At 40.5% G+C, this 27,999-nt stretch overlaps 1 protein-coding gene across 13 annotated transcripts in view; it reads right to left on the reverse strand.

Moving 5' to 3' along the window:
- Positions 1 to 27,999, reverse strand: part of MBNL2 (muscleblind like splicing regulator 2) — a 105,907-nt gene that overhangs the window by 64,229 nt on the left and 13,679 nt on the right. For 9 of the 13 annotated variants that reach the window (XM_085215623.1, XM_085215620.1, XM_085215624.1 and 6 more), the window contains exon 2: positions 5,452 to 6,285. The exons of 1 other annotated variant lie outside the window; for it this stretch is intronic. In XM_085215623.1, the coding sequence (XP_085071749.1) occupies positions 5,452 to 5,625 (174 nt within the window). In that variant the 5' untranslated portion in view covers positions 5,626 to 6,285. Of the gene's footprint in view, positions 1 to 5,451; positions 6,286 to 7,395; positions 7,417 to 26,169; positions 26,669 to 27,999 lie in introns of those variants that run through there. 3 more of the 13 variants (XM_085215615.1, XM_085215617.1, XM_085215625.1) reach the window with 3 other exon arrangements.

Here is a 27,999-nt window from a genome sequence, read left to right on the forward strand (position 1 = left end):
GCTTCAGTATGGTTTAAGGCAGCAGACAAGGCTCTGACTGGCAGAGCTTCTTCAGTAGCTCACTGCTTTCCTGTTCACTGGCAAAGGCTCTGGGCTTCGTCATGTAAATACGCCTTAATCCATGTCAGCCACAGGCAACTGGATTAGCTGGGAGCCACTTTCATCCGGACGTTAAGCTAGTGGGAGCCACTTGCCTGGTTCAATTTCAGGTGCTGCACTGGCTTACAGAGCAGCGAAGGCTCCTGCTGGAAGGAGCCCAGATGCTGGAGGCAACGCTATCTGTGAAGGGTTAATGGGTGCTTATCTACTGACTGCTGCACCGGTGCCTACAGGAATAACAGGAACAATCTCCTACACAACCCCTAAAGTACTCTCTGTAGTTCAGGCCAGGCTCTGTCTTCAACAAACAAAAAATGCCAAACCCTATCTCAGAAGCCCATGTGGCAGGAGCTGGCATCAGCAAGTTTCTGGCCTGCAACTGAACCAGGCTCATTAGTCCTGAGCTATTTCTGTCTAGCCTGGAGCATTTCATAGATGAAGGATATTCAGAGCCTAGACAGTGAGCATTTTGGATCTGAAAAACCAAGGGGCGGTTGTTGCAAATTTTTCTGGGTTTAAAGCCAAGTATTACTAGGACAGGTTTTTAGAGTCAAAAATGCTTTCTGAGTTAAAAGCAAACAATGTTCTTTACATTCTATTGACCCTTTACTTGGAACTAGCAGACCTACAAATAGATCCCTTTAATATGGGAAAACTTGGATTCTGATGCAATCCCATTACTCCAGAAGCCTGGACCTAAGGCCATGGCATGATCCCTACAGAAGCAGCAGAGCTCTGCTGGTCCCCACAATCGCTCCCTTCTGACAGCAGCAACTGCAACAACAACTTTGTTTCAACCACAGTCAATTTCCCAGCCTGGTGTACTGCACAACCACAAGACAGCGGTGGGAGCACAAAGAAGGATGTGGTGCAGCCCAGAATTGAGCATCCCTTGGCTGCGATTATTTCCTCTCTTAACACCAGCTTTTACTACCTTTAACCAATCACGAGGCTACAGGCAGACAGTGAAAATGCTTCTGGTCACAAAATCACAAAACTGTTCAGGTGAGAAGGCCACCTGATCCAGCAGCACCACCCAGAGCAGGGTGCCCAGGCTCACGGCCAGGCAGCTTCTGGAGAGCTGCAGGGAGGAGATCCCACAGCCTCTGGGCAGTCTGTGCCAGTGCTCGGGCACCCTCACAGCTCCTGGTGTTCAGAGGGAGCCTCCTGGGCTGCAGTTTGTGTCCATGGCCTCTTGTCCTGGCACTGGACACCTCTGAACAGAGCCTGGCTCTGTAGTCTTTGCACCCTCACTTCAGGTACTTATAGACATGGGTAAGATCCCCTCTGAGCCTTCACTCCAGGCTGAGCTCCCCCAGGCTTCCTTGGCCTCTTGTCACTGGAGAGGCGCTCTAGCCCTCTTGTCATCTCTGTAGGCTTCTGCTGAACTGTCCAGTGGCTCCATGCAAGTTCTTCACCAGTCTTATCCAGCTGCCACATACAGACACCACACTGCTCCCTCTCCTGTCCCAGATAACCAGAAGAAAGAACACATCCAGAGGGTGCATGTTCTTTCTCTGAACATGGACCCCTTATGATTTGTTGTTCAAGGACAGCCACAGCCTGAGTGCTGTATCTTGTGTCTGACTGATTTCTTACAGAGGTGCTGTAGCTGCTAGGCACCACATAAATGTAATATATACATCAATCTTAGACTAAAAAAATCCTGTTTCTTCTCTGGGTAGGAAGATATTTATCCAAAGACACTCAACTTACTCACTATTATTTATTTTTACAGCAGATGCACCAAACCAAGACAGTAAAAATGCTAAGTCTCCAAAGTTCTGGCTATTACACAAATAAATTCTAAATAATTGCCCGCATTAAAGTATGGTTCAGTGTTCAGTAAAGAAAACAGCTTCTGTTTTTTTTTAATTAAATTCTGATTTTATCTCTAACTCCGGACTGTTTATTTACATAAAATGTTATCCCGCCTGTTGAATTCCAAAGAGTTATTCTGAAGCCATATGATTAACGCCAGCATTTCAGGAAGCCGCGCCATCAGATAGATTTATGTAGCTAACAACAGTATAAACAAATTGAGCTATCCGGACACATTCTTGCCATACGTGCATCAATTTACAAACACCCTTTGGAATAATGCAGATAACGGATTCGGGATACTCGCTGATACAGCCCCGAGCCATGCAGTCTCAGCGATTCCTGAAAGCCCTCCATGTACTGAAGGTTGGGCTCTGACTGATGCTGAGCTGCGCAGACATTATCAGTGACTGCAGACATGATCAGCCAGCTTGCAGCGGTCAGCAGAAGGAAACCTGAGCCTCTGCCTCTGTGGCTTCAGGCCGCAATTGGGCTTCTCTTTCTGATCCCATCTTTACCAGCAATTTGATCAAATGAGCTTGACAAACACAGCACAGGAGGCACGGGTGCCTGCTCCCTTCTGCCAGCTGCCTGGGGGGCAGAGCGACAGAGCAGAGGACAGGGCAGGGCAGCTCGGTTTTGGCCCCCAATGCCAGGTTTGGAAGTGCCAGCCCATCAGAGTCGGTGCCCTACTGCACAAGGACAAAACATGCTTGTTTGCTTTGACTTTGTTTTTAAAATGGTTTCGGACTTCTTCCCATTGAGCAACGATGCTGGTTGTCAGCAAGTTATCCGCAGCAATCGCTGCATTATTAAATCTGGCTGCAACACAAGTTCCATTTCTCGGGTGGTGATCATCCCAGCACAAAAGCCTCCAGCTCAAATAACTGGTGCTGGAGCCTCGGGCACCCTGCGATGTCAGGGCAGGCGAGCAGGCAGCACAAGCATGCTTTAGCTCTGAAGATGCAGCAGCAGCCTCTTGCCCTGCCAGCCCTGCTGTTATAAGATGAACAGAGAGCCCTTTGCCCCATATCAGGCCTCCTGCCCAGCAAGGGCAGTCATGGAAGAAGCAATAAAGCCCGTTGTAACCAGTGCAGCTTCATAACACCAATTCCTTCTTTCTTCCAGAAAAAGAAGGGGCACACACACTCAGAGCACTGAGTTTTAGGTCAACTGAGGTTCTTTCCAGATTTGCTTTTATCTATACAGCTACTAGGGTTGTACTTCTAAACTCTGAAATTAAGACCATTGCTTTGGCACTGATTTGCCTTGTGGCCAAGTCTTCTGTTGTTTAATAACTCCTTTGGTCAGGGAACCAGAAGAGTGTAAGAATGATTCTCCTCTCACACTAATCCCCTGCTTCCAAGTGTTTAGGGATAAAACACAAATTCATGTTTGAAGTTAGAAATGAAGAATTTAGCTATGGTCTGACCAATTTAAAATCTTGCAGCTCTATAAACAAACAAACATTCAAAAAAAAAAAAGCCTTAGTTTTAAATGAAACTTCTTTGGCAGCCTGTAAAATGTTTCCTGGGGCTTCTACAACGGGTAAAACATTGCATTTGAAACAATTCCACCAACCTGCTTATTTTCTATGAAAGTTACTTATAGCCCCTTTGCTGGCCTGTCCATTTAAGAAAAAGAAATCATCCCACTGGCAAGTGACCAACATATTAGAACATCTACAAAGACGCTGCTGCAGTTTATCGTGCAGTAATCCATGGATTAAGGTCATTAATAGCACTCAATGTGATGACTCCAAAGGTGCTGTTCTGGTTTACAGGACAGACAGAACATAAACCCCTCACAAACACTTCCATCAAGTTACCTCCTGAATCTTCAAAAGAAGAGGGAAAAAAATCAAAAAACACACATAAAAAGAGATGGGTAGTAGAGCATTTTGTATTGTAATTAAAATTTTTTCAAAAGTATAATGGAATTAAACGAATGTTTTCAAATAAAATGGAACTTTCTTCTCATTCACACTGATACTGTCATAGCAAGAGCTCTCAGTAAGTAACTGAAATTCCAATTTACAGAGTCGAATTTAAAAAGCAGCCCAATACATTCCCCATGCCCGAAAGACAAGTTGCCCCAACTTTCAAAATAAAATTTCAAATGGTTAACTTTTCCTGGTCATTATTTATACACACAAAAATGTTTTTTTTTTCCTTCTGTTTACATGAGAATACAAACACATCTTCACAGAAAACATCGTGTACTCCTCAAATCCCATGGGGTTATTCAGTCTATTCAGCAGAGCAAAATATTTTTGCAAAACTTTTAAAATAGCTTTCTGAAGCGTGCGTGATGTCATTAGGAGGTCACACAGACCTCATGGTCCACCAGTATAAGTGCTAGATTTCCTCAACAGGAGAAAATCATAGACTCATAGAAACACAAGGTTGGAAAGGACCTGCAAGATCGTCTAGTCCAACCGTCCTCCCATTACCATTGCTACCACAAGCACTAAACCACATCTCCACATCTCATCCAGACGCCTCTTGAACACTGCCAGGGACGGCACTTCCACCACCTCCCTGGGCAGGCCATTCCAGTGCCTGACCACTCACTGAGAGAAAAAGTTCTTCCTTATGTCTAACCTAAACCTCCTCTGGTGCAACTTGTGGCCATTTCCTCAGGTCCTGTTCGTTGCCTGGGAGAAGAGGCCAAACCTCTCCTCATCACAACCTTCCTTCAGGAAGTTGTAGAGCGCAGTGAGGTCTCCCCTGAGCCTCCTCTTCTCCACACTGAACAATCCCAGCTCCCTCAGCTGCTCCTCATAAGACCTGTGCTCCAGACCCCTCACCAGTTTCGTTGCCCTTCTCTGGACACGTTCCAGGGCTTCAATGTCTTTCTTGTAGTGAGGTGCCCAAAACTGCACATAATACTTGAGGTGCGGCCTCACCAGAGCTGAGTACAAGGGGATGATCACCTCTCTGCTCCTTCTGGCCACACTATTTCTAATGCAGGCGCTCTGCATCCCTTCACTCTGTTCTAAACTTAGATGGCTATCTATACTAACATTATGTACATAAAGAGCAATGCTGTTCATTTATCTTGGAGTCTACAGTACTAGGGTAAACAGTCTGCTGTGTCAAAATTGATAGACTTCTCTTACTTTTGTTGGTTTAAATGAAAATGTACTTTTTTTCAATGACATTTGACTCACTAGCCACACTACATGGTGGCTCAGTACTCTGCCACCATGTATTTTCATTTGCAGTGAAACAATGGTAATTTATAGAATGTAACTACAGTTGTCACACCAGCTGAAAGCAATCCTGTATCCCACAGTCATATGACATTTCAGTAAACAACATATTGACACTGGAAAAGAAAAAATCTTAGAAAGAAAGCTCTTTAGAGCTTCAATAAACAAAAGTTAAGACAAGTAACACTTGTATTAACATACATCTTACCAAGAACAAACCACACAATTACCTTCTGATTAGCTGTAATTCAATTTCAATTTTTGTTTTCAGTACGATATGTCAGCAACTACATTGCACATGCAATTTTCTTCCTTACCTTTAAGGAATCAAAGCAGGCAATAACTCTTCCATTTTCAACCTGGCAACTTTTAGGGGGATGTGCAAATTTGCATTCTTCATCAGAGCGTGAACAAGTTCCCCTCTGAAACTGTCTGCACACTTCTAATGTTAGCCATTTTGTATCTCTTACAGGAGCAACATTCAAAGCCATGATGAAAGGCTGATGTAGAATTTGTGTAGAATTTCGCCGTCAAGCGAATTACGCCAAAGAAATTTCCAAAGTTATTGATGAAGGAAAAAAAAAAAAAAAAACCTACCAGAAAAAAATAATTCCAATTTGAAAGAAAGTTTTTTTTTTTTAAAGTGGGGAGGGATGATTAACGATGTCCAACTCACACAACACTGAATAAACTGAGAAAGTTTATCGGCGAGCAGTCACTCATCAATCATTAAGTCCCGCTTGTAGACTTTTGGCTGAAGAAGATCATGCTCAGGAGCATTTCTGTCTGTAAAACGTGTGGGTCTGCTGATTGTATCACTGACGCACCGGTTACAAGCACACGTCCTTCACTGCAATGGCACTCTTGGATGGAATATTAGTTCGCCGCAGGTTGCTTGCTGGTACTGATTACACAAGAAAAGCAATGCATTCATTTGTTCATGTCCCAGTAATAACAATTCCTTCTTCCTGCTTTTACGGTGAGTTCAGTTTCCCATCAATTAATTGGCAAATCAAGACAGTTGAGGTATCTTCTGCCACGGGTAAGGTCAAGGCAACGTCTAGCTGGCAAAGACAGTATTTTGAAAACACAGGCGTAGCAGTCCTCTCTCATAAAAGTGACTCCACAAAGGCACTTTTTAAATCACTGACCTGACAAAACAAATATAATATCAGTTCACATTCAGCTCGTTCACATCAACTTTATGAAACCTATCGTTGCTTCTTATCAGGTACTCTAAATATCCTACTAATGGTTGCTTCTATTTCTTTTTCCAAACAAAATCAGCCTCCTTCGTGAAGCAGTGCATGACAAGGGAATAGCCAGCTGAAACACGTATTGCAATAATATTCTAGGCAGCAATCCAAAAGTTGGGAATGATTTAAATAGATGAATGTGGCAGACACAATAATTAGGCGTGCTGGTTGTGAAACAATTCAATCTAATGTGCTTAGTCTCCAAAACAATATACAAGAACCAGTTTCCATTAATTTATCATTTGGCCCTTTAGATTGTGTTATTTCATTGGAAACTGCTACTCTTTATTTGTTCTTCCTTAGAAATGAAGATGGTAGCATTCTGTTTAGATTTCTCATTTCTCTCTCCTTTTTCTCCAGGAAAAAAGAAATCCCAAAGAACCACCTTCACAGAATTACAGGAAAAGAAGTTCACATTTCCAGAAAATAGACTGGTTCCCTGGTAAGCCAAAGGTTGTTTTAAAAAGGCTTCACAAAAGATCATCTGATTAGCTCTTTCTAATACAAAGCAGCCTTTATCTGATTTTTTCTTTTATTAAATTGGCTTTCATGTACCTATACAAATACATGGCTCAACACCAAAGCCTAAGAGCTTTAAATACAGAACTTAAGCTATTTTAGGACCATAAAATACCTAAGATATTTTCTAGATAAACAGGTTTGAAAATCAAAGGGTTAGACGTTATAAACAGTTTTTAATAAATGACTATATTATATGCAGACAGTGAAATCACGGTCATGATGTTTCCTTCTGTTCAGCTTCAAAGGAACACACAAACTTCACTTTGCAGATAACAGCCAGAAACAGTTGATGGATTATTTTTATGCAAGATGAATAAAGAAAGGGGGAAGATTGGAATAAGTGATGTTTTAAAATGCAGCAATAAAAATAGCTCTGAAAACACTGTCAGCTTTCCCATGCCAAAATAATTACCATTCTGTGCTTAGATTCATTTGATTTAATCGAAGCCAGGATTGTTAGTAATGCGAGTAAGAATTACTCACACACTGTTTCAGGAACAGATCGCAGTTCTGACTTCCAAGTCTTTGCATCCAAAGGCTCTCCCATAACTTAGTAACACTACCAAAAAGGATTTTGCTATGATTAATACCTATAACAAAATTTGCCACTACTAGAACAAATACGGGTAATGAAATGCTAATTGCTTAAAAATTCAGTTTCAAATCAAACATGCAATAATGCATCCAGAAGATCCCTATCAAGTTTGAGAATTAGTACAATTTAATTTAATACATTTAGAGTGAGCATATTTTAAAATAATTCTACTCAACTGTGGCACAATACAGTATAACAGTTGAACATTTATTTAATTAAATATTCTACCAGTGTTGTCCCACAGCATCAGTGAAGAGTGGGGTGAAGTTGAAAATGTACAAAGAGGTGAGAAAACACTTGGAAATGATTAAAAGGAAAGAAGGGGAGAAAGAGAGGGAGGGCCCCTCCAAAAAGCCTGCTGAGCTGATAGTTTGTCAGGGTGATGATTTAGCTGGGTAAATGCAAAAGAGGAAATATTCTCTCTAGAGCCACGCATTCAAATTCAGAAATGCCCGTAATGGTTTTCAGTAATGCATGTAGGTGACAGACCAGAATTTTAGGAAAAGGGTAAATGTTACACTGCACACAGCTCAAAGTCACAAGTAGTAATAGTCTCCTGTGCTGCACACTACTACAAAAGACTAGGCTACTTTTCAAACAGTAGGTGTGAAGACTGAAGAAAAACAGGCGTTACACGTGATGGCAAAGCAAACACGTTATATAAATGACTGCAGCCACGGTTTTTACAAAAATATGCACAACAGAATCACATACAAGATTCATGAGACCGCAGCAAGAAGCACCCAGTGTGTGGGGTGGAAGAGTAGAGTAGAAGAGGAATGAAGCACAGCTTCATTGTACTTCTCATTTTCTTATATATCATCATCCTAGTAGAGATTTGCTGAGGAAAGGGGAGCATGAAGAACCTCAGAAATCTTCTCAAAAATATCACGATGTAACTTCTCAGTAAGTGTTGAGGGTGTAGCAGTTTCTACTGAAATTGGCTTCAGCGCTGAGACCTTCCTGAAGGAGGACATGCCTTCCCTAGGAAGCGGGCACCAACACAGTGGGACACGTGAGGACCACTTCTGTGTCCTGTGTATTCATAGCCACATCCCTGGCAGCATCCATACGTCCTCTGTCCATCACCCATCCCCGGAATGTGACAGAATAATGTTTGGAAAGATACAGTTTGAGTGGGAAGTAATACAAAAAGAAGGAAGAGGACAGAAGCTGGGGAAAAAAATACAGGAGGAATCAAGGAACACAGGAGTTCAAGACGTGAAGCAAGAGAAGGAAAATACAGGAATAGAAAGAAGGAAAGTGAAATGGCTCATTATGGAAATGGAGGAAAGGAGGAAGGATGGAAGAGGCATTATGGGGAGTAACAAAAAATTATGGATGTGAAAGAAAGTCAAAAGGAAGAAAGAGAACACCAAAGTGAAAAAGGGAGAAGGATTTTTAGAAGAAAAGCAGAAGAGAATATGGTTATAAGGTGAACAGATTGAAGTAAACAAGGGAAAGAAACATAGGATTTACGAAAGACAACACAAATAAAATGTTAATAATAAAAAAGCCTCGATAAAATGCCTGTCACAACACAGGCCGTTACTAACGCCACAGTTCACTCTGACCATTTGCTGCAGAGCACATCCATATAGAGAAGACTGGGACCCTCCAGCAAGTGTAAACTCTGTCCCTCTAACTTCAATTTCTGTTCCAAAGTATCAGACAAAGTCAAGCTGCCCTGCTAAAATCAACAGGATCTCACTAGCCTGCAGCACTTGGCACCAATCACGTTCCTTATCCAGGCAGAAAGCTTTGCTTTTCGGTTTGCTCAGGAGGTTCAATTTGTTGTTCAGTTAAATTAAATAAATTCAAGGACATTTATTTGGAAAAGATACTTAGCTCCAGATCTCTTCTTTCAGATAAGCATTACTTCCCTTTTGCAGAAAGCTAGCAAGACATGGAGGAGTGGGAGCCTTTTGCCAATTTCATATTCTCCTGAGAGAGCAGGAAAGAGCCTGTCAGACTCCAGATCTGTCTTCTGTTTTAAATCATTAGTCTTTTTCCAAGTTGGCAGATAAACCTTCCCAGTACAAATTACAACAATAATTAAAAAATCCTTTTATGTATCAACTAATGCAAACCATACAGGTGCTAGAAGCCCCACAAAATCCTGCCTTGTTATAAACCAGTGAATTGCTCAGCTGGAAAACAGGAGCTTTTGCTAAAAACAAAAAATAGTCTAGTCTGACTTTACTTATAGTATTATGTAGTACCTGTGTAATGGAGAAGCTGAGGCTTCCTGGGCATGGTATATTTATGCTTCTGTTGATAAAACACATCATAATGATCTAAGATCTCATCTTCAAGAAGTCATCTCTGCAATAAAGTTACCTTCCAATAAGGAAGCAGGATCACACCCACAGTCCACCCTACATGGTCCCAACACAGATCTCCAAAAGAAGCACTAAATTAACTCAAAATGAGTTAAAAGTTTTCCACTTAATTCTTTGAGAATTAACCATCCCATAGTATTTCAAACTCTTCAGTAGGAGAGATATCAAGAATGGGACTTAATTTATTGCTGCTATTGTCTAAGTCCATCAACATGATCCACATATTTTTCTATATATGCAATGGTAAGTACTAAAAAATTCAGGAAACCCTCAGTTACACCAAAGCAAAACTGCAAAGTACACAAACTCTACTTTCCCAGCAAGTCAGTAGAGATTTGCTAAATATACTTAGTTTTACAAGTTCAACTGTTTACAACAGTCTGCTTAAGAAAAAAAAAAAAAAAAAGAAAAAGTAAAAAGATAAAAAATAATCAGGAAAAAAATTCCTCCTTGAGGCATGAGGTAGTTGGAGATCCTTCTTCAGGTCACTAATAGGGGAGAAGTCTATTAAATTCCAGACAACGTGAACCTCCCCAAATTCAGTTAAATGCCAGAAATCAGGTGGGATAAAATTCACTTTCAGGACCTACCTACATAGTCCCCAAAAATGACTTGTTGGATACTTCATGCCAACAGAACATCTTGAGAAGTTAGTTTTCAAAATAATCACGCATAATTTGTAACTCCGCAGAGACTGCTAACTTAGCCAACCATAGAAGCATATTCAAGTTGTCCAAACTCTCTAATCCCAGAGAAATACTACCGCCAAATTTTAAACCCCTGATCCAAAGCAGATTGCTGCTATAACTTTTATATGCTTATAACAAGCACAAGATCATTTTGATGACTTCTGGAGAACCTGCAACAGACACCAGGCATAAAGAACTTCAAGCTGAAGTTTTAAGGTCTGGATGGGAGTTGTAGGAAGTTGAGAACAGCTGCCTCACAACATTAGGCATCATTAACCATAACCATCACAAGCTTCACTCTCAATGATGCAAGTTCAAGCAACCATGTCTTAACCATGTATTGGTTACTCATATTCTTGTGATATTCACCAAACTTCAGCTATTTGTCCAGGAGGTAAACTTATCTGTAAGAAATATTACCATCAGGTTAGTCACCCTTTAATCTGGATTTATTAGTTTCAAATCAGTGATTTCATCAGGGAAAGGCAATATGGGCAAAGCATAATCATACACAGAGGTGTAGGATATTCCATTAAATTCAAACACAAGAGTTAACAATGTGTCCTGTTCTGTGCATGCATCTTCAGTGGCTAGTGACAATTGCCAAGGTAAGAGTCAAAACCTTGTGGAGAGATTCCCTGTACAAATTTAATATGTAAGGATTTTTCCATATGAAGCAGAATCATGCTGAGTTACATATTTTACATACTCATAATGGAAATACAGATATTCAAAGACTGACAGCTATTGAACATGACACCTCACTCTCAAGGCCAGAAAAAAGTATGCAAATCCCATGAAGCCCCACCTCTGAGATGGAGCTGCATAGTGGACTCCACTTTTAAAGCACTCAGGACATGGCTGTACAACTAGGTTGCACATCAGTCTGATGATGGTGTGACTTTACTTCAGCTTTTCACCTACTCCTTAGTGTTACATGCCTTTAAATGTCATTTTTCCCACTATTTGTGCTTTAAATACCACACCAGGCCTCTAAAACAAATAGAAGCTGCCTATCAAATGACTGCTACAAACCCACAAGCACACTCCAGCACCATTTAACTGCCACATACCTGCTGTTTCCTTGACTCCCCAGTACTGCTTTCTGTATTTCTCCCTCAGGTCCTCTGCCAAGAGGCTCAGGAAAGTGAGGCTGCAGTTTAATCCGGAGCTAAAGGCGGGCATAAAGCTCCACATGACAGCATGCTGATCCTGTGCACTCTCTATCGGTTCACCTTTGTTAACAGCCTTTCTAAAGTTGACTTTGTTCCAGCAGATTTTCTGACAGCTCACAAACTGTTCATTCATAACATCTCACGTTACCTGCTGGATCAGCTACAGCCAGCATTCCCGGATGAGGAGTAGAGTCAAAACAGTAGTAAAAAGCAGGCACAAGGCCCGCATCAGGCATGCTGGCTACCTCAGCAGAGCCAGGCCCACACCTCCTTACTTGCTGGGCCTGACACCACAGTCTGTGTCCTGCTCCCTTCCTGGCTTTCCTGTCGCAGCCCGCCTGGCTCCCAGATGCAAGGTCCTACATTTATAATGCCGTATCAGACAGAATGGGCTCCCTATCCCTGGAAAGTAAGGCTGACCAAGCTGGTTTAAGCCTCTCCGTGCAAAATCCCCCTCTAACCAATAGAGAGAGGATGTTATTTCAAAAGAGGCTACCGTGAATGGATGAAAATTATTCTACCGACAAGCAATATGACAGTCGGCATGCTTGTTAATCATGTCTGAATAAATCATATTCTTAAAGACAGAACATGCAAGAGATTTTTGTGTGGTAGATAAGCTTCTCTCACTCCACTGGCCCAGGAGATTAGGGAACAAGACTAGAAAGTGATAAGCAACATAGGGGTATCCCTCATCAGTGAGTACAGAGTCAGTTTTATACACTTCTTGTGAACCAGTTTCTAAAGTCTCATTCATATTTTTGATACATGACCTAATAGTAGAGCATCTAGTAAGACTGTACAGTGTATCAAGGAGTTCAGTAATGTCCTAGCCTATTTCAGGAAAATTAAAGTCGTAAAAAGAATCAGGCTGCTGGTTCATTTCTCAGCTGTTGTGAAGTCACAAAAATAATATTCTCAGCATACAAGAAACAACAGAAAACAAGAAAGACTTTATGAAACATCTGTTCTTTGATGAGAAATATGACAGAAAACCTTCCTGCCATTTTTAAGGAAAACAAAACAAAACAAAACAAAACAACCCACCAACATTCTATTGTAGTAGAAAGTGATAAATCCATTTTTTCCTACAAATTTCAAATGACATTTTGAATATTTCTTTAATCATTTAGAGAGTTCTTCCCCCCAGTGCTTTTTTGAAAAGATAGTAAGCAGCTTTCATTTTGCATTGAATAAACCACTATTGCTCAAATGAGGAAGGAAACAAACTATCCTATCAGGGAGGAAGCCTGATACTTTGAGCAAGTGGCTAGGAGCCAAGAATACTAAAAATCTAATCCCAGTTCCTGTATCAATTTGACTTGAACTCTACTGAAGTCAACCGTGTTCTGACTTAAAAAAAAACCATTATTTATGTTATTTGCTTGAGTTGCAGATAACTTTTTCAACACCTCTCTGTCTGTTATACAACTACAGACGAACACTCATCACATGCAACACAAATGGAAAATTTGCCAAGAGTCAATTCTAACCATATCAATTAAGCTGACAGAAATCCAGGGACAGGTTAGAAAATGCTGGTCTGTTTTATTTGAACTGTGCATAACCTCCAAATACCAGTTTTGATGAATGAGCCACATTCTCCTTGCTAGGATCACTAATGTGCCATGTTGCTCCTTCTGGTGCTCTGAGCTTCAGGTTTTTCAGACTCCATGTCACTTACAACATAATGCTGGGCTTCTTACAAAAACCTGCTGTGTGCTTTCAAGCTGGCAATACAACATAACACCACCAATGTCCTCTGTCCCCTGGGAAAGAGGTGAGGAAAGCGTGCTGCCAGCTGTGAAACAACAGCCACAGCTCAGGACCTCTTCAGCGATCCCCTGCGCTACCTTGGTAATGGACCGTGAAGTATTTCTGCTGAGGTTCGAGTCTCCAGGTGACTGGAAGCCATAGGAGTATTTTCTAACATCAAAGTATTCAGAAGTCATGCTGATAAAACTAATACTCATTGTGCTTCCATTAAAATACAGTTGTAGAAAATAGTTATTCTTCTAACAAATACTTGGTTTTTATAATGATTTTAAACCCGCTCTACTGAACCTTCACGTTCTTTCTTGGTCCTCATCTTCTTTCGCAGTCTGTAACTTAAACACTTATTGTTTTCAAGCCCAGTGTAAACAGTTTTCATCCTCTAGCTGCACGAATTCATACATAACATTCTGCTCCACCTTGACAAGGGGGAAAAATCCTGCTTCTTAGCTTCTGGGAGCAGAGTTAATCATCTCTGGCAGCAATGACGTTATCACTCGGCCTCTGGTGGACACCGGTGTTTTGCTTTTGGCAGAGTGCACTGTGCAGCAGTTATTAATCAAACCTGGTTCCCTAGGGAAGGGTACCCCAGAACGTTAGGAGGTCCTACACACACCCAACTGCAGAAGTACATCGATGTTTTTAGGACTGTAAATATATTTATAGAAGAGTGTGTCTATATGCTCTGAAATTTTTATAGTCCTGGATTGGCGTGGAGCGAGTCCATGATCAAGTGACTGCTCCCACCTGCCAAAGGATCGACAACATGCTGTTACAAAAGAGCGCAGTTTTAAAGGGCTCAGGCTGCTGTCAGTTTTCTCTTTTCTCTTCCCCAGTTTCTCACTAAGCCCAGAAGACAGAACTCTTACAAAGGTATCTCTTTATGTCACAGGCAGTATCCCCCTCCAAGGAGAGATGGGGCAGCTATGAATGAACTGAAAACTCCATGTAAATTAAGATATGTTGAGCTTGCAAGCTAAAAATACACTTAGCCAATAGCATTATTAATAATATATTCCAACAAATTACCTAGCTCTGGAAAGCTGCATGGAACATCCAAAAAAGCTCTAGAGAAGAGCATCTAATACTATTAACCTCAACTGTCTCTTAGGCAGTAAATCCATTCTGACAAACAGATTCCCTGCACGAGCTCCAAGAAACACCACCGTCCAGAGATACCTGCACCTCCACGCCACTTTCTCCATCTTCATTTTAACTGAGGATACTAAAGAACATAAGGATGACCTTTGCAGGTGAGCTGAAACGTCCATCTAACCCAATATCCTGTCTCCGACCATGGCCAGGTACTAGATGCCTCCTGAAGAGAATGAAAACTGGGCCAGCAGAGCATGGCAACTGCAAGAATATATTCTTACCTCTTACTGATGTCTTTGTATCTAGCAGATCTTACTGGATTTTTCTTTCATGGATTTGCCTACTCCCTTATTGAATGCTACCCTGTCAGAAGCGTCTTTCAGCACCACGTACATGAAAAGTAGGATACCAAGAGGGAATCCTACTGGTTTCCAATTGTTGACAAAAGATTGGCCTCTCTGAAGAAGAGAGTTGATATGGAAGGAAATACATCAAGATTGCAGACACGTATGCGTGTTCTAAAACAAAATATGTTCCTGTGAAGTAACTAACAAAAAACCGCCACCCTTTACTACATCTGTGTTATTACTGCCTTTTTACTGCTCCCGAATGTGTTAAACCAGAAGAGAGGATGTCTCTTTTCCTTTCACTCTAAGTGGAACTTTGAGAAGTGCTTTTAAAAACTATCAGCATGGGAAGAAACACCAAGATCCCTTTTGCATCTCCAGATGCATTATCTAAGAGCAATGCTATGTTTGTAATCCAATGGGGGATCAGAGAGAACAAGGAAAACCCAAGAGCGCATCTGAAAGATCTAAAGTTTGGCATACTGATTGTGCCCTGCCAGACCCTAAGCATTTCACAATAACCTCAGGGACATTTTGGAGGCAACTCATTACAATAGGGAAGTGCCTACAACAGGAAAAATAAATAATGTGTATATTGTACTTGCTTCTGACAGGGCTGTCCAGGCAATCTTTTACCAGTGCCCATTTAAACACAAATATTCAATTTCCCTTTCTCTCCATTAGTGGTGTGCATGTAACATACAAACACAGTAAACTAAAGAAATCATCATGAAGTTGAACATATGCAAGCTTTTTACTTCTTACATATCTCATGGGACACATTGCACAGCTGGATTAAATGTATGTGTCAGAATATATCTGGTAGCAGTTAAAAAGATGGAACAGAGACCTAACTTCAGCATCACCTGTGGAGTACCAGACTGTTTCCAAGTACCTTCAAAAGCAATTCTATTACATCTTCATAAAATAATTAATGTTTTTATGCCAACATTCAGACAAACAGCAAAGGTTTTAAATAACCTAAGCTGAAACTTTTCACTAAAAGCCATTTCTCAAAGAGCCTTCCTCATCATGAAGAAATATTGGTTTCTTCAAAGAATGTTTGCTTGTTTGTTTCCACAAAGCACCAAAAAAAGGGAAAAAAGAAGGTTCACTGGGTCTCTTCCGAAGATAGTGTTCTGTTCTCAGTGTATCATGAGTTCAGAAGGAGAAGGCTTTTCCTCAAAGATTAACTTTGCAATTGAAAGTAAAGAAACAACAAAGTGCTCTTCTCAGAGTACTTGCAAGTCTGGTGCATTTCTGTTTTCCAGGAAATCCTGAAAACTTCTATTTAATCCTGAACCAAAAGCAAGCATTTACAACTGGAAGGAGTGCACATCAAATCCTTGTTTGGTTTTTTTTTCTGATCTGACGAAACTGGGGGTTCATCTGTAGTGCTGGCCTTTCTTTTTGCCTGAGCACTGATTAGGAAGTGCTGACCCAATAAAAATGGGTCACATTGATCTTGGACCAAAAAGCTCACCACCTATTGGCACTTCAAGAAAGTTACTTTTTAACCCAGTTTTGTTTTAGAAAATAATTTGTTTTTCAAGTAAGTAATGGAAGACAAAGCATTTACAACAGTGGATAGAGAGGATACACAGGAACAAGCCCAGGAAGTTTATCAGCCTATAGTAACAACACCAGGTGAATTCATACTCGTTTTTCTGCCACATGCTTAGTTTAGCTGTTTACAGCAGTGAAGAGGGACACAAACCACTTTCAGATTTGTGAAAGGAAAAAACTTGTCAGGTTGCTGTAAAACCAACTTTAATGTATGGAGCCTTCCTTTTCATTACTGCTGGTTTCGGAGCTGAGGTGAGCGTGAATGCAGGTAATAGTACTGACTGGGTATGCGGCAACAATCCAAGGTTATTTGGACAGTTCAAGGTTATAAAGAAAGACCCACACACATCCTTGCTTCGAATCAATAGGTTGTATTTTTTTCTTCCAATATGAAAACAAAAAAAATCACTATTTTAACTTAGATATTTTACATGGAAAAAGTGCAATAGGCAAATGTCCTTCCTACTCTCCTTAGGACTTGTCAAAAACTTTCCCAAATGAAACCCAGCATCTCAATGCTTCCGTCGACTGAAAGGTGAAAATATCAGAGAAAGAAGTATTTTAGCAATACTGAAGCAATTCCACCTGTATACTTCATTTTCATATGGTAGAATCATTATATTGTAACTGAAATATCATCATGGATAAGCACACAGCTCTTCAGAAATACATTATAAATTGTCCTTTGATATGGAAGTTGAGAAAGTTCTTTCATCCGAGGGAAATAAGGAACTGCAGCATTTTTTCCAAGAAAATTTCCACCAAATGCATTTCCCAGAAATGTTTTGATGGAGCACTTTTCCAGCCCTTTGTCTACTATATATCTGCTTACCCGTAGCTGCAGAGACTTCTCCGTCCTTCTGGGACTGCTAAGCACTGCTTGGTGTTTGTGAGCACTTCCAAAGCAAGGGATACGCTCATGACACCAAGTACAAGCATCCGGCTTTTGGCAAGAGAATATTTTCTGCTCAAATTGCAGCACAAGATTTGAACTGTTTAATACAAGTCTCAGCAGTCTTGTCCTTTTCAAAGGTTTAATTTGTTTGTTGTATTTCAAGCTTAGTCCCAAATGGGTATTTGAATGAACATTTGGTTTTGTGTTCTATGGTTTGTATTGCCTTGTGTAATATCTTTGTTAAACTGTAAGGCAAGAAAATTATTCCCTTAAACTTTCGTAAGTCTCACTTTGATAGACTGTACTGTTCTTAAAAGCTTTGTGGGTTTTTTTTGTTGTTTTGGTTTTTTTTTTTTTTTTGGTTTTTTTTTTAGTCTTAAAGAAATTCTTCTGTGTTACAAGGTCAACAAATAGCACAAAAATATTTTGGATTTGGCCAAATAAACAACACCAAAAACATCATTCTGAGATAAGACATCGTCTGTTTATAAAAATTAAGAAAATGGACTGCTGCGATTTTACTTCTCCTTCAGAAAACAAGTCTGCAAAAAAATGACAATAGATTTCTGTGTTGAATGTACTTAATTTTTATGCAGTATTTGCTTAGCTTGTAAAGAAGAGATTTCATCTCATCTGACCTCTCACTTGTATGCGTGCACCAGTCCATGACACTTGATATATGAGAAAAGAAGAACTCCTATCATTTCCAGGACAAAGAAAGCAGGACAACAAATACCAAGTCAGATTAGAAAAAAATAAAATAAAATAAAATAAAACGTAAGTCTACTAACTTCCTCTCAGTCAGAATTACGCCTTCAAGTAATATTGTGCAACTTCATGGGCTGCAATGTATGCATCACTAATATTTGGATTTTACAGAGAAATTCAATCTTTTACAATGCACAGACTCTGGAAATTCTGAAAAACTATCTGTAAGATCCTTCTACACTTTTATCCCTTTGTCTATCATCCAAAATAGTTGTAACCATGGTACAACTTTAATGGAACTGAATAGAATTGTCTGTTCACTACCGAAAAAGCAGTGTTATACTCTGAGAGAAATGACAGAAAGTTTTTGGCTAGAGTGGTATTCTAGTTTCATGCATTTGGGATGTGTTAGAAACATAGTTCACTCCATTTACATCTTAAAATGTTTTTACTTAAGTTTAATTATTATAGTTCTGTCATTTTAGATGGAAATCCTCAAATTAAGATCTTCGCCCTCCTCCCCCCACCCCCCTTTTTTTTTTTTTTTTTTTTTTTTTAACTTCTTTATCACCATGCTTGATGAGAAAGGAGAAAGGAAAAATCTGAAGAACAATCCTGCCACAGCATAAGGCACAGCACAATCTGAATTTCATAACTGATGCACTGGAGTCAATGCAGGCACATAAATCAAGAAATTTCAGCATTTTTAAATCACTAAAGCAGAAACTTGTCTGCTGTTTCTGTTCTGTACTTCTTTCAGATAATTATTTTTACCTTCTAGATGAAGCATTCCCAAGATGATAATCACCATACTTACCTTTTCCCTAAGTAAAAAGTTATGTTAACTTTATAGTGTCTGACGACCAAGAAGAATGAGATACAGTTGGCTATTTTTACGAAAGCAGATCATTACTACTAGGTCAGTTTTCATATCCTCTATCTCTAAGAAAATAACCTATACTGAATCCTTTCATAAGAATCCTTAAGTTCACGGATCTACTGCACAATTCTCTGGCAGTGCAGCTAACTCTCACCCATATCAATGGAAGTCTTAAAACACCAAGCACGCATCATAAAGCCTTAACATCTACAAATATGTTTACAGGAAACTATCAGTTTTTATTAAAAATTAAAAATCTGATAACCATGGTGAAGATCTAAAAAAAACCACCAATCCCAAAAAGCTCAGAATTAAGCAAAATGAAAGCAAACGATATAATCTGATGATTATTGTGGGACTTAACTCTCACGATGATAAGAATCTTACAGATGTCGAAAGGAATTTAATTAAAAGAAGTAAAAATGTAAATTACTTGCAGATGGCACAAAGGCTGAAGTCTGAGCAGAAGTTCTGGGTCAGTGAACTCTATGTGGCTCCCCACCTCAGAAAGCTCACGTGGCTCAATAGCACACTTCTCATAATGAGCTCTGATTTTCGTAATGACGGAGTTTACCAACAGAGTATCCTCCTCTCCTTTACAGTACACTCGTAATCACTGAAAGTCTGCAGTTAAATATTATGAAATCACACCTGGAGCCAACTGTGAGAGTTACAAAAGGATCTCATGACAATGAGTACAATTAATGATAGTATGACATAAGAATTTAACAAAGGCAAAATAATGCAGATGAGGGAAAAAAAAACACGCGACAAAAGCAATAAATAATACGCATAGACTATTAGGTTCAAAGAAGACTCTACTAGAGAAGAAAGATATTGTGGGTGACCCTCATCTCAGAGCAGTGACAGCAGAGCTAGAGAAGAAGAGTAGTGACAGCACCATCAGCTACCAAAAGGTTATTAAATACTAAATTTCTCACATGGAAACTCCTCAGAAACCCAGTGACCAAAAGCTGAAGTCACATGCCAGTCAATGTCCGTATTCCTGTCCTCAGCTTACCCTTTTGCTTTCTCCGCTTTGGGACTGCAACTCCTTACAAGCAGCCTAGTTCTGCAACTAGGCCTGGCAACAGATCCTCAGGGACATGCTGATCCTCAAGGCCTCCCATGAGAAAGTCAGCACTCATCTCTTATTTCAAGTAGATTTCAGAGTCTGCAGAATCACACAGTCTATGTTGAGGCACATAAATGTGACCCTGGTGACTGAAAAGTACCATCTCTTCACTCGCCCTCAATGCCAAAGAAGAGATGGGCACCTCCAAGGAACAATCCAGGGCATAAAGGCATGGATGTACATCCTGCAGGCCCTCCAGAGCTGCAGACCACTCTGCAGAAAAATCCCCATGGAGAAAGGCAGTGTGCCACTGCCCTGCTCTGCAAGGGGAGCAGCGATAAGCTTGGGAAGGCAAAAAACTGGCAGAAACAGGCACTGGGTCTTAGGCTGCAGTCCCTCACCTTTGGTTGTTGGGTCCGGCTCCTCAAGAGAACTGGAGCGAGAAGGAAGGATAGAAAGTAGGAAAGTAACAGGAAGGTAAAAGGGAACTGTATCCCTTATGTTCTATCCCTATGTTCTAAAAGAGTCCAGCCACTTCCAGCTTCATGGATGAAGTCCATGTCCATGAGATGGATGTAAATCCAGGTGTGGCCCTCCAGCTCCTCGCCATGAGATGGATGCAGTGGCTTCTTACCACTTTGGACATTTTATACCAAGGATTAAGCTGCCAGCTTGTCCCCTGCTGGCATTTCTACTTCAAAGAACTGATCCAGTGGACTGCAAAGCCTTTGAAAGTAGCCCCATCACACAATGTCCTGAGCATTAAATGAGGTCTTAAAAAAAGAAAAAAAGAAAAAAGAAAAAGGTACTGGCTAAACATTCCAGGGCAGTCACTTTGAAAGGCCTTCATGCCTTGCTTTTTAGTATTTCCCTATCCTTCAAAATTATCACAATATAGCAATCCAGAAGAGAACTGAAATACACAAGGGAAGTGAAAAAAACACTCGTGAAAAGTTTTCTAACACGTGTGGTCTGGCTTCAGAAGAGCACTGTACTGTGCTGCTGCTGCATGCCTATCATCTCAGTGAGGACTACAGCTCTGCCATCGGTGGCACCAGCAGCCCATACAGAAGTGTCCTCTGGCACAGAAACCTCCACAGATGAAAGTCTTCTCAAAAACAGTGCATGACAAGCTCCTGCATTCCTTGTGACTGCCTGCCTCCCTCCCAGGGCCTCCTATCCACTCTGTGATGGAGGTGGCCTCCAGCCCACCTCCATCAGCCTGAGGTTCTCTGCCTCATAGCACTGGGCCTTGCACTTGCAGGCTACAGTAGGAAAACCAGCACAGGTCTTCTCACAGCAATACAAGGCAGGGTCCGAGCCGTCAATGAATACAGCTGTCAGGAAAAACCCATAATTATCACCACAACTTTTCAAATAAATAAAATGCAGGGCTGTGCTAAAGCTCTGAATCATTAATGGGGCACTACCTGCACATGTGCCAGCCACCCATGTGAGAGGGAGGAATAGACAGAGGTGTCTGTTTACAAAGCAGCACAGCTGTAGGAGTGAAATATTTATATAGCTGTTAATAACAACACCAAAAAAAAAAAAAAAAACAACAAAAAAAACACCTAGAAAGGGAGGAATGAGTAAGGAAAAAAATGGACTAAGGCTAGGCTTTGATATCCTACAGCACAATCACTTCCCCACCTCAATGTCAAGAACAGTCTTGCCAAGAGCTTCCATGTGAAAATAAATAAATAAATAAAAGCAACATATAAATCCATTTATTGAAAGTTTTATTCCGAGTTCTTGAAAATAAACGGAAACCTTGCCACTTTGCAACTCAAGGCTTAGGCTAAGTTCAAAATACTGCTCAAAATAAGTTCAAAACACTGTCCCAAATAAATATTGTAGAAAATATTTTGTATAAAGTAAAAAAAATTATGACAGTTTCAGCAAATGGGTGCTGAGGAGTAGGACTTTGAGCCATCTGGTGTACATACCCAAAGCTTGAAAACCACATTTGAAAAAGCAAAAAAATTCTTAGAAAACCAGGGGAAAAAAAATTCCATCTGGATAGGAGAAAATCTTAGATGGGGGAGAAAATTATTTGCTTAGCCTATTTCTTAAAAGCAATCACACACACACATAAACACACACACACAAAAAAAAAAAAAAACATTGAAAATTTGCCTTCAGAATCCACAAAAAGAGGAAAAAAAATAAGCACTTCTGAGTTCCAACTTCATTCCATAAGTCTCTACAGGAAAAACATTTCTGTATTTTTCCTTGTGTGTATTCTCTAATTCTGCCTATTGCTCAGACTGCTGTACTCTATGCAGGAGAAAAGATTTCACGGGCATATGAGCTTCTCTACCAATTGTTGGCTTACAATTCAACAGTGTGTGATACTCAAATGATCTTGAAATGGTGTGTAACGTGCACTCAGATTTTTCTAAAAGTCACTGATCAAAAATAGAAAAAGAGTAATAGACTGATATAAACCATCTGCCCTAACTTGATCTGTTTCTTTATGTAAGAACTGCACCATTAAAACTCTCCTGTTATATCATTATGTATTTTTTTTAATTTCAAAATCACAAAAATGAAATACAATGTTTTTATTATATGTATGTGCATGTGCATACATCTTCATACAAAAACAGAAAAAGAAAGAAAAAAAAACAAAAAAAGCACTGGGCAGGTTTGTGTATCTCTTTCATTTAATCAGAACAGCCAAGGCTCTTCTAACTTGCATCGTTGCTGGTACCACAAGCCCACAAGCTCCTGGGCCAGGCTTATCACTCCTGGAATCCTACAGGTCTTCTGCTAAAGCAGCCAGCTGAACACTGGCATCTCTCAATAGCCTTGGTAAAAAGAGCAAAAAAGTCCTCCACACACTTACTATTTCTTTGCATAGTTATAAGTTATAATATATATTCTTTGTATTAGTTATATATGCCTCTAATCTGCTATTGGGTATGCTTGTGAATTTCCACTGTCCCAAACGGTCCTTTTTCAGTCCACCCAAAACACTAAACTAAGAATTTTACATCCCTTATTTAATGCATTTGTTTACTCACGTGGAGATTAAGACATCGGTAAATTCTAGGAAGGAGATGTATGATTTTTAACCTCAAGCACCCTCTACTCCAAACAAAGCTGAAATGTTTGTTTTTAAAGGAGACTTTGGACTCCGTATATCAATGACCAACAACTGCCATTGCATTTGCTAATAATGGATAAGACGATTAGTTTAATTAGTCAAGCAGTTAATGCTACTATTATTTGAACTAGTTTTCAGCTTTGACACCCTCTTAAAAAGAGTTTTATATTCCTCAGGCTGTAATTTCAGCCTGTTTACAGAACGTTATGTAGCACTGGTTCATACCAGTTGACCACAACACACCATGCTAAAGATACCGAATTAGCTTCACAATCAAAGACTGCAAAATGGTTTTAAAAAGCAAACATGCTAACAAATTCTAAAGTAGGAAATTATATTCTCATTTGGTACGCTCTTGTAAACAGCTGTGTGTTCTTACAAAAAAAAGAGGAAAAATCTTTGGGCTTTAAAAAGCATTTATTCTCTGAAAGATAAAAGAGAACCCTCATAGTCTGAGAAATTTCTAGAAACATTGGAGAATAAGGTATCATTAATAGTTATCTGAAATTTTTGTTAGACACATCACTAATGTTTATGATTTAGGAAATAAAACCACACGTGCAACTAGAAACGAGGAATTCCATTTGAACCCTAAGCCTTTTTCTCACCTCTCAATGGTATAAAAAAAGCGAACATTCAGAGCTTCTTACAAATACAGTACAGATAATTGCTGACATACTGGTGAGCTACAGAGAAGAACATTCATCCACAGCAGAGATGACTTAGCAGTCCCGAGTGTCTGAAATCCCATGCAATATTAATAGCTACTTTTCTTGCACAGGAAAAAATACTTGCAGTATATGACTACTGCAGGTTTTTGTAAAATGCATTTGTACAAACAGAGAACTTTATTTCCTTTCATAAACATTCTGTAGACACTACATTACATCATGAGTAAATATTATCTTAGGAAAATGAAGAAATGAACCCAATACTGAATAACTATACTTTGAGAGCAGGCAGACTGAGGGACGAATGCAAGTTTTCACCTTGGCATTAAAGCCAATTCTATACAATGTCACCTCAAAGATACAAAAAACAGTCATTTAAGTTATCTGAGTCTCAAAATGTGAAACTGAAAAAATTTCTCCGCAAGTTATGCATGAAAATACTTTTGTTTGCAAAAAATAAAAAAGTAGCTTGCACTCTATGTCTTGCATAAGATTATTTGACTTCTAATTATCAGTCCTTGCTTCACTTGCCTAACATACTGTGCTCACAAACATTACATTTGAACATCAATAGCAATCAACTGTGAAACGTACATATTCATATCCTATTAATAATAATGTTCTACATCCTGACGTGTTTCACTTGTTAGCAGCTGGAAATTCTCAGAAGATTCATGCAGCTGCTACTACTTACACGAGTGCAGTGTTTATATATTACTGGTTCATAAACTGTAGATGTATCGACATCCCAGCCCCAGGTCTTCAGCAAGCACTGAGACAGATAATGGGGAATTTGAATCAGCCTCTTCTTAACAAAGTCTGCTGTGAGGAGCTGGGCGATGACATCAGGAGTTTTTCGCCCATGTCCTGTACTTCCCCTTGAAGAAGTAGGGGTGAAGGAGATGGGACGGGAGAACTGTTGGTCTATCAGGGCCTATTTAACACAACACTTTTAAAATTAGCTTAAGTTTAAATATTTTTTTAGATTTTTGGAAGTTTTTCTAGGCAGTAAAGGTTTCTTATACCTAATTTCTACTTTGAGACATTGATCTTCATTCCTCCTCAGCTCACACAATTTTTCTACCCACATCTTATCTGAATAAAAATATTTATATATAACACTCATGGGTATTAGAAGAGAAGTAAGATAATAGCATTTTCTTGCTGTTTTACCATCTGCCAATCTTTTATTTATTTTTAAAGTTATGTATTGTAAATACAAACTTGATGCTGCTATAAGCACACCTGAAGACAGCACGCTACATCAGGTAGCTATCTGAGTGCAATCATGATAGGTACTGAGCTCTGCCAGCAGAAATGGCAGTCTAGGGAAGTCCAAGCACATCACATCACAGGATGAGGCAATGTTCTCAGACCCTTCCAACAATACAGCCGCAAAGTTTGCTTCCAACATCTAACAAATAATAATAATGAATAATACTAATTCCTCAATCCTTCCAAAATGGAACAGGCTTCTGCCTAAATAATCATCTTCTCTCCAGAGTGCTTAACATAAATCTTCTCCACTGCTTCCTGAGGCTCCTCCTCACCAAGAAAGTTGATGCATCTCAGCACAGTGAAATCACTGCTGCGAAAGCCAGCCTGCTCATTAAATTATTCTGCTAGCTGTGTATCCTCTCATTAAAAATGCACACAGATCAGATAATTGCAGCACATATTAGTAACCTTGTTTTCACATAAAGATCCCGTTTTGTTGCCAAGACAAAGGCCTGGAAATAGCAGGGGAAATACTCGACTGAACTACATTACCAGAAACGAACAGCTTGCCTTCAGGAGCACAAGGAACCACTGCACAGTCCAAAACGCCTGGACTTCTGTAATGGAGCGAAACGCTGTAAGCTTACCCTACTGCTCCTTCAAGCTCCAGACAGACCGTTCTGGCTTTAGTTAAAGCCTCTGATAGGGAATTATTTAGCCATTCTAATTCACAGAAATCTTCAAACATATCTTCTATAAACTTCACAGATTTCCAGGTTGACTCATTCTCTTTATTAAGGCTAGGAAGCACTGCTAGGCGACAGCCCGGCTAAAAATCCAATTAGGGTACAGCACTTCTGAAACACACTGACCTATTTCTGTTATTTGCTTGTGTTATTTTTAATATACTCACTATCTATTCCTGAAGAGAGCTGTTTATGGCGTAAACAAAGTCCCTCTGAAAGCAAGTTGGCATAACACCCGCATATTGCTCCCTAACAGCAGGTATTCACCGGGGAAATCTCGCCTGCCCAACTGCCCCAGGCAGCACAGCCGGTATGCAGCACACTGCAGCAAACTCTTTGAACACTCGACAACAGACGACAGTCCTCCTACCTTGTTCAGCTCCGTCTATTCGGCACGTTTCCAATGTGAACAGAAACATCTGACATCAACAAACAGCCGCGCCTTTCCCATCGCATCATTGTGATGAATGGATGTCAAACCAAACGATTAGCCGTCCATTTTTTTTTTTTTCTATTTGTTTTTTTTTTTTTTCTTCTTGCACTCAGATAGCCCTGAGCCTTATCGGGGGATTTTTCCTCAGATGATGAAGCAAAGACACAGCCTAAACTCTGTTGCTGGAGGACTGCAGCCCTTCCTTCTCCCAGAGCCCTCCCAGCATATGGCAGCCAATCACGCCCCGCATCGTCAGCCCTGTCGCTCTCGAACCCACTGGATGGGGGTGATTGACACGGCAGCACGGCGCTCCCAACGTGGAAAAACAACACGTCCATGCTGATGAACCAGGAATCTCCCTCGCGCAGGAGAGGGCTTCTGTTGGCGAGGTAAAGCAATACCTCCATGAAGCACCACATGCGGCAAAAGCAAACAACTCCCTTCCCCTGCATCACAACGGCAGCTCAGTGCCAGCTTGTGCGAGGATTTTAAAAGCTTCTGCTGATCATAAACGCATGCACAAACAGTATTACTGAGACTGCAGAACTGCAGCGATGCTGTTTTACTGGGAAAGGTTTGCCATCCACCATAAACCAAACAATCTGCCGTTTATTCCAACATGCAGCAAAACCGTACTCCCGTTCAGCTTGCAATGTTCTCACTTAAATACTGCATGATCCCACTGTGCAGTGCACTCGTTTAGCAGCAACACACACAGGCAGCATTTTTCAGAACATTTGAGACCAGGTGCTATGGGCTCCAGGTATGGGATTCTCCTTGATGAGGACACGACCTATTTGGTGGTGTTTTAATACCCCTGACAGACAGATCACACAAGCAGCGCCCACGCCCCAGCAGAGTGAGTGGCTCACCACTGATGCCCGTCTGTACTGAGGCTGTGAAACAATTTTTTGGCCATGCCCAGGGCAGATCAGTATGCTTGGGACACAGAGTCTAGTGTTTTCTCACAAATTTTGCTGAAGTTTTAAACCAAAAGTGCAATGCAGCAAAGGATTACTGAACATGAGTTGCAATTAAGAAAGAATACAAAAAGGAGCTTAACCGGCAAGTCAATCTTCATCCAAAAAGGGATAAAGATTGCAGTAAATACTACTTTAGACAGTAGTTTATGTAGTTCAATCCCTTACATAAAAATGTGTAAAATATATCTAAAATTCCACTGAAAGTTTAAAAATATGAATAGACAAGAGGAAAACAAAGCCCTCATTCAACTGGCAGCTCTGTCCCAAGGCTCCATTGTTTCCTATCGCCTGTTTTGCATATTATAAACGAAGCTTTCCAAAATCCATTACCCTGCCATCCCGCAAGCAAAAAACTCTCCTTCAGGCTTCATCATTTCCCCTCCAATTTGTCAAGGTCTGCCCCTTCCAGCACTGCAGGCCTCCCTGCCGCAGCCCCCTGCTGGCTGCCCCTCGTGTCCCCGCCATCTGACCATGACACACTCCTCCTCTCCCTCCCCTCCTCCATTCCAGCAAGTTCAGGCTTCTGCTGGCTCCTGCTGCTGGCTTCTGCCTAGAGACTCCTACAGGGCAGCCCTCCCTCTCTGCTGAATCACCCCCTCCATTCCACTCTAATATACAAAAACAGACAAAAATAACCCTAAAGAGTTGGTTCCAGCAGGCCTCGAGAGACCTGGAGCTGGGTCGCACTGCTGGCAAGGCTGGCGACTCCATCTATGATCGAGGTGGCCCAGTGCGTCTTGTTGGGATTTTCCACAGTCTTCTGACTTTGCCAGACTCGAGCTGC

This window comes from Meleagris gallopavo, chromosome 1, assembly GCF_905368555.1.
Source record: "Meleagris gallopavo chromosome 1, MGAL_WU_HG_1.1, whole genome shotgun sequence".
In the NCBI taxonomy this organism is placed as follows: domain Eukaryota; kingdom Metazoa; phylum Chordata; class Aves; order Galliformes; family Phasianidae; genus Meleagris; species Meleagris gallopavo.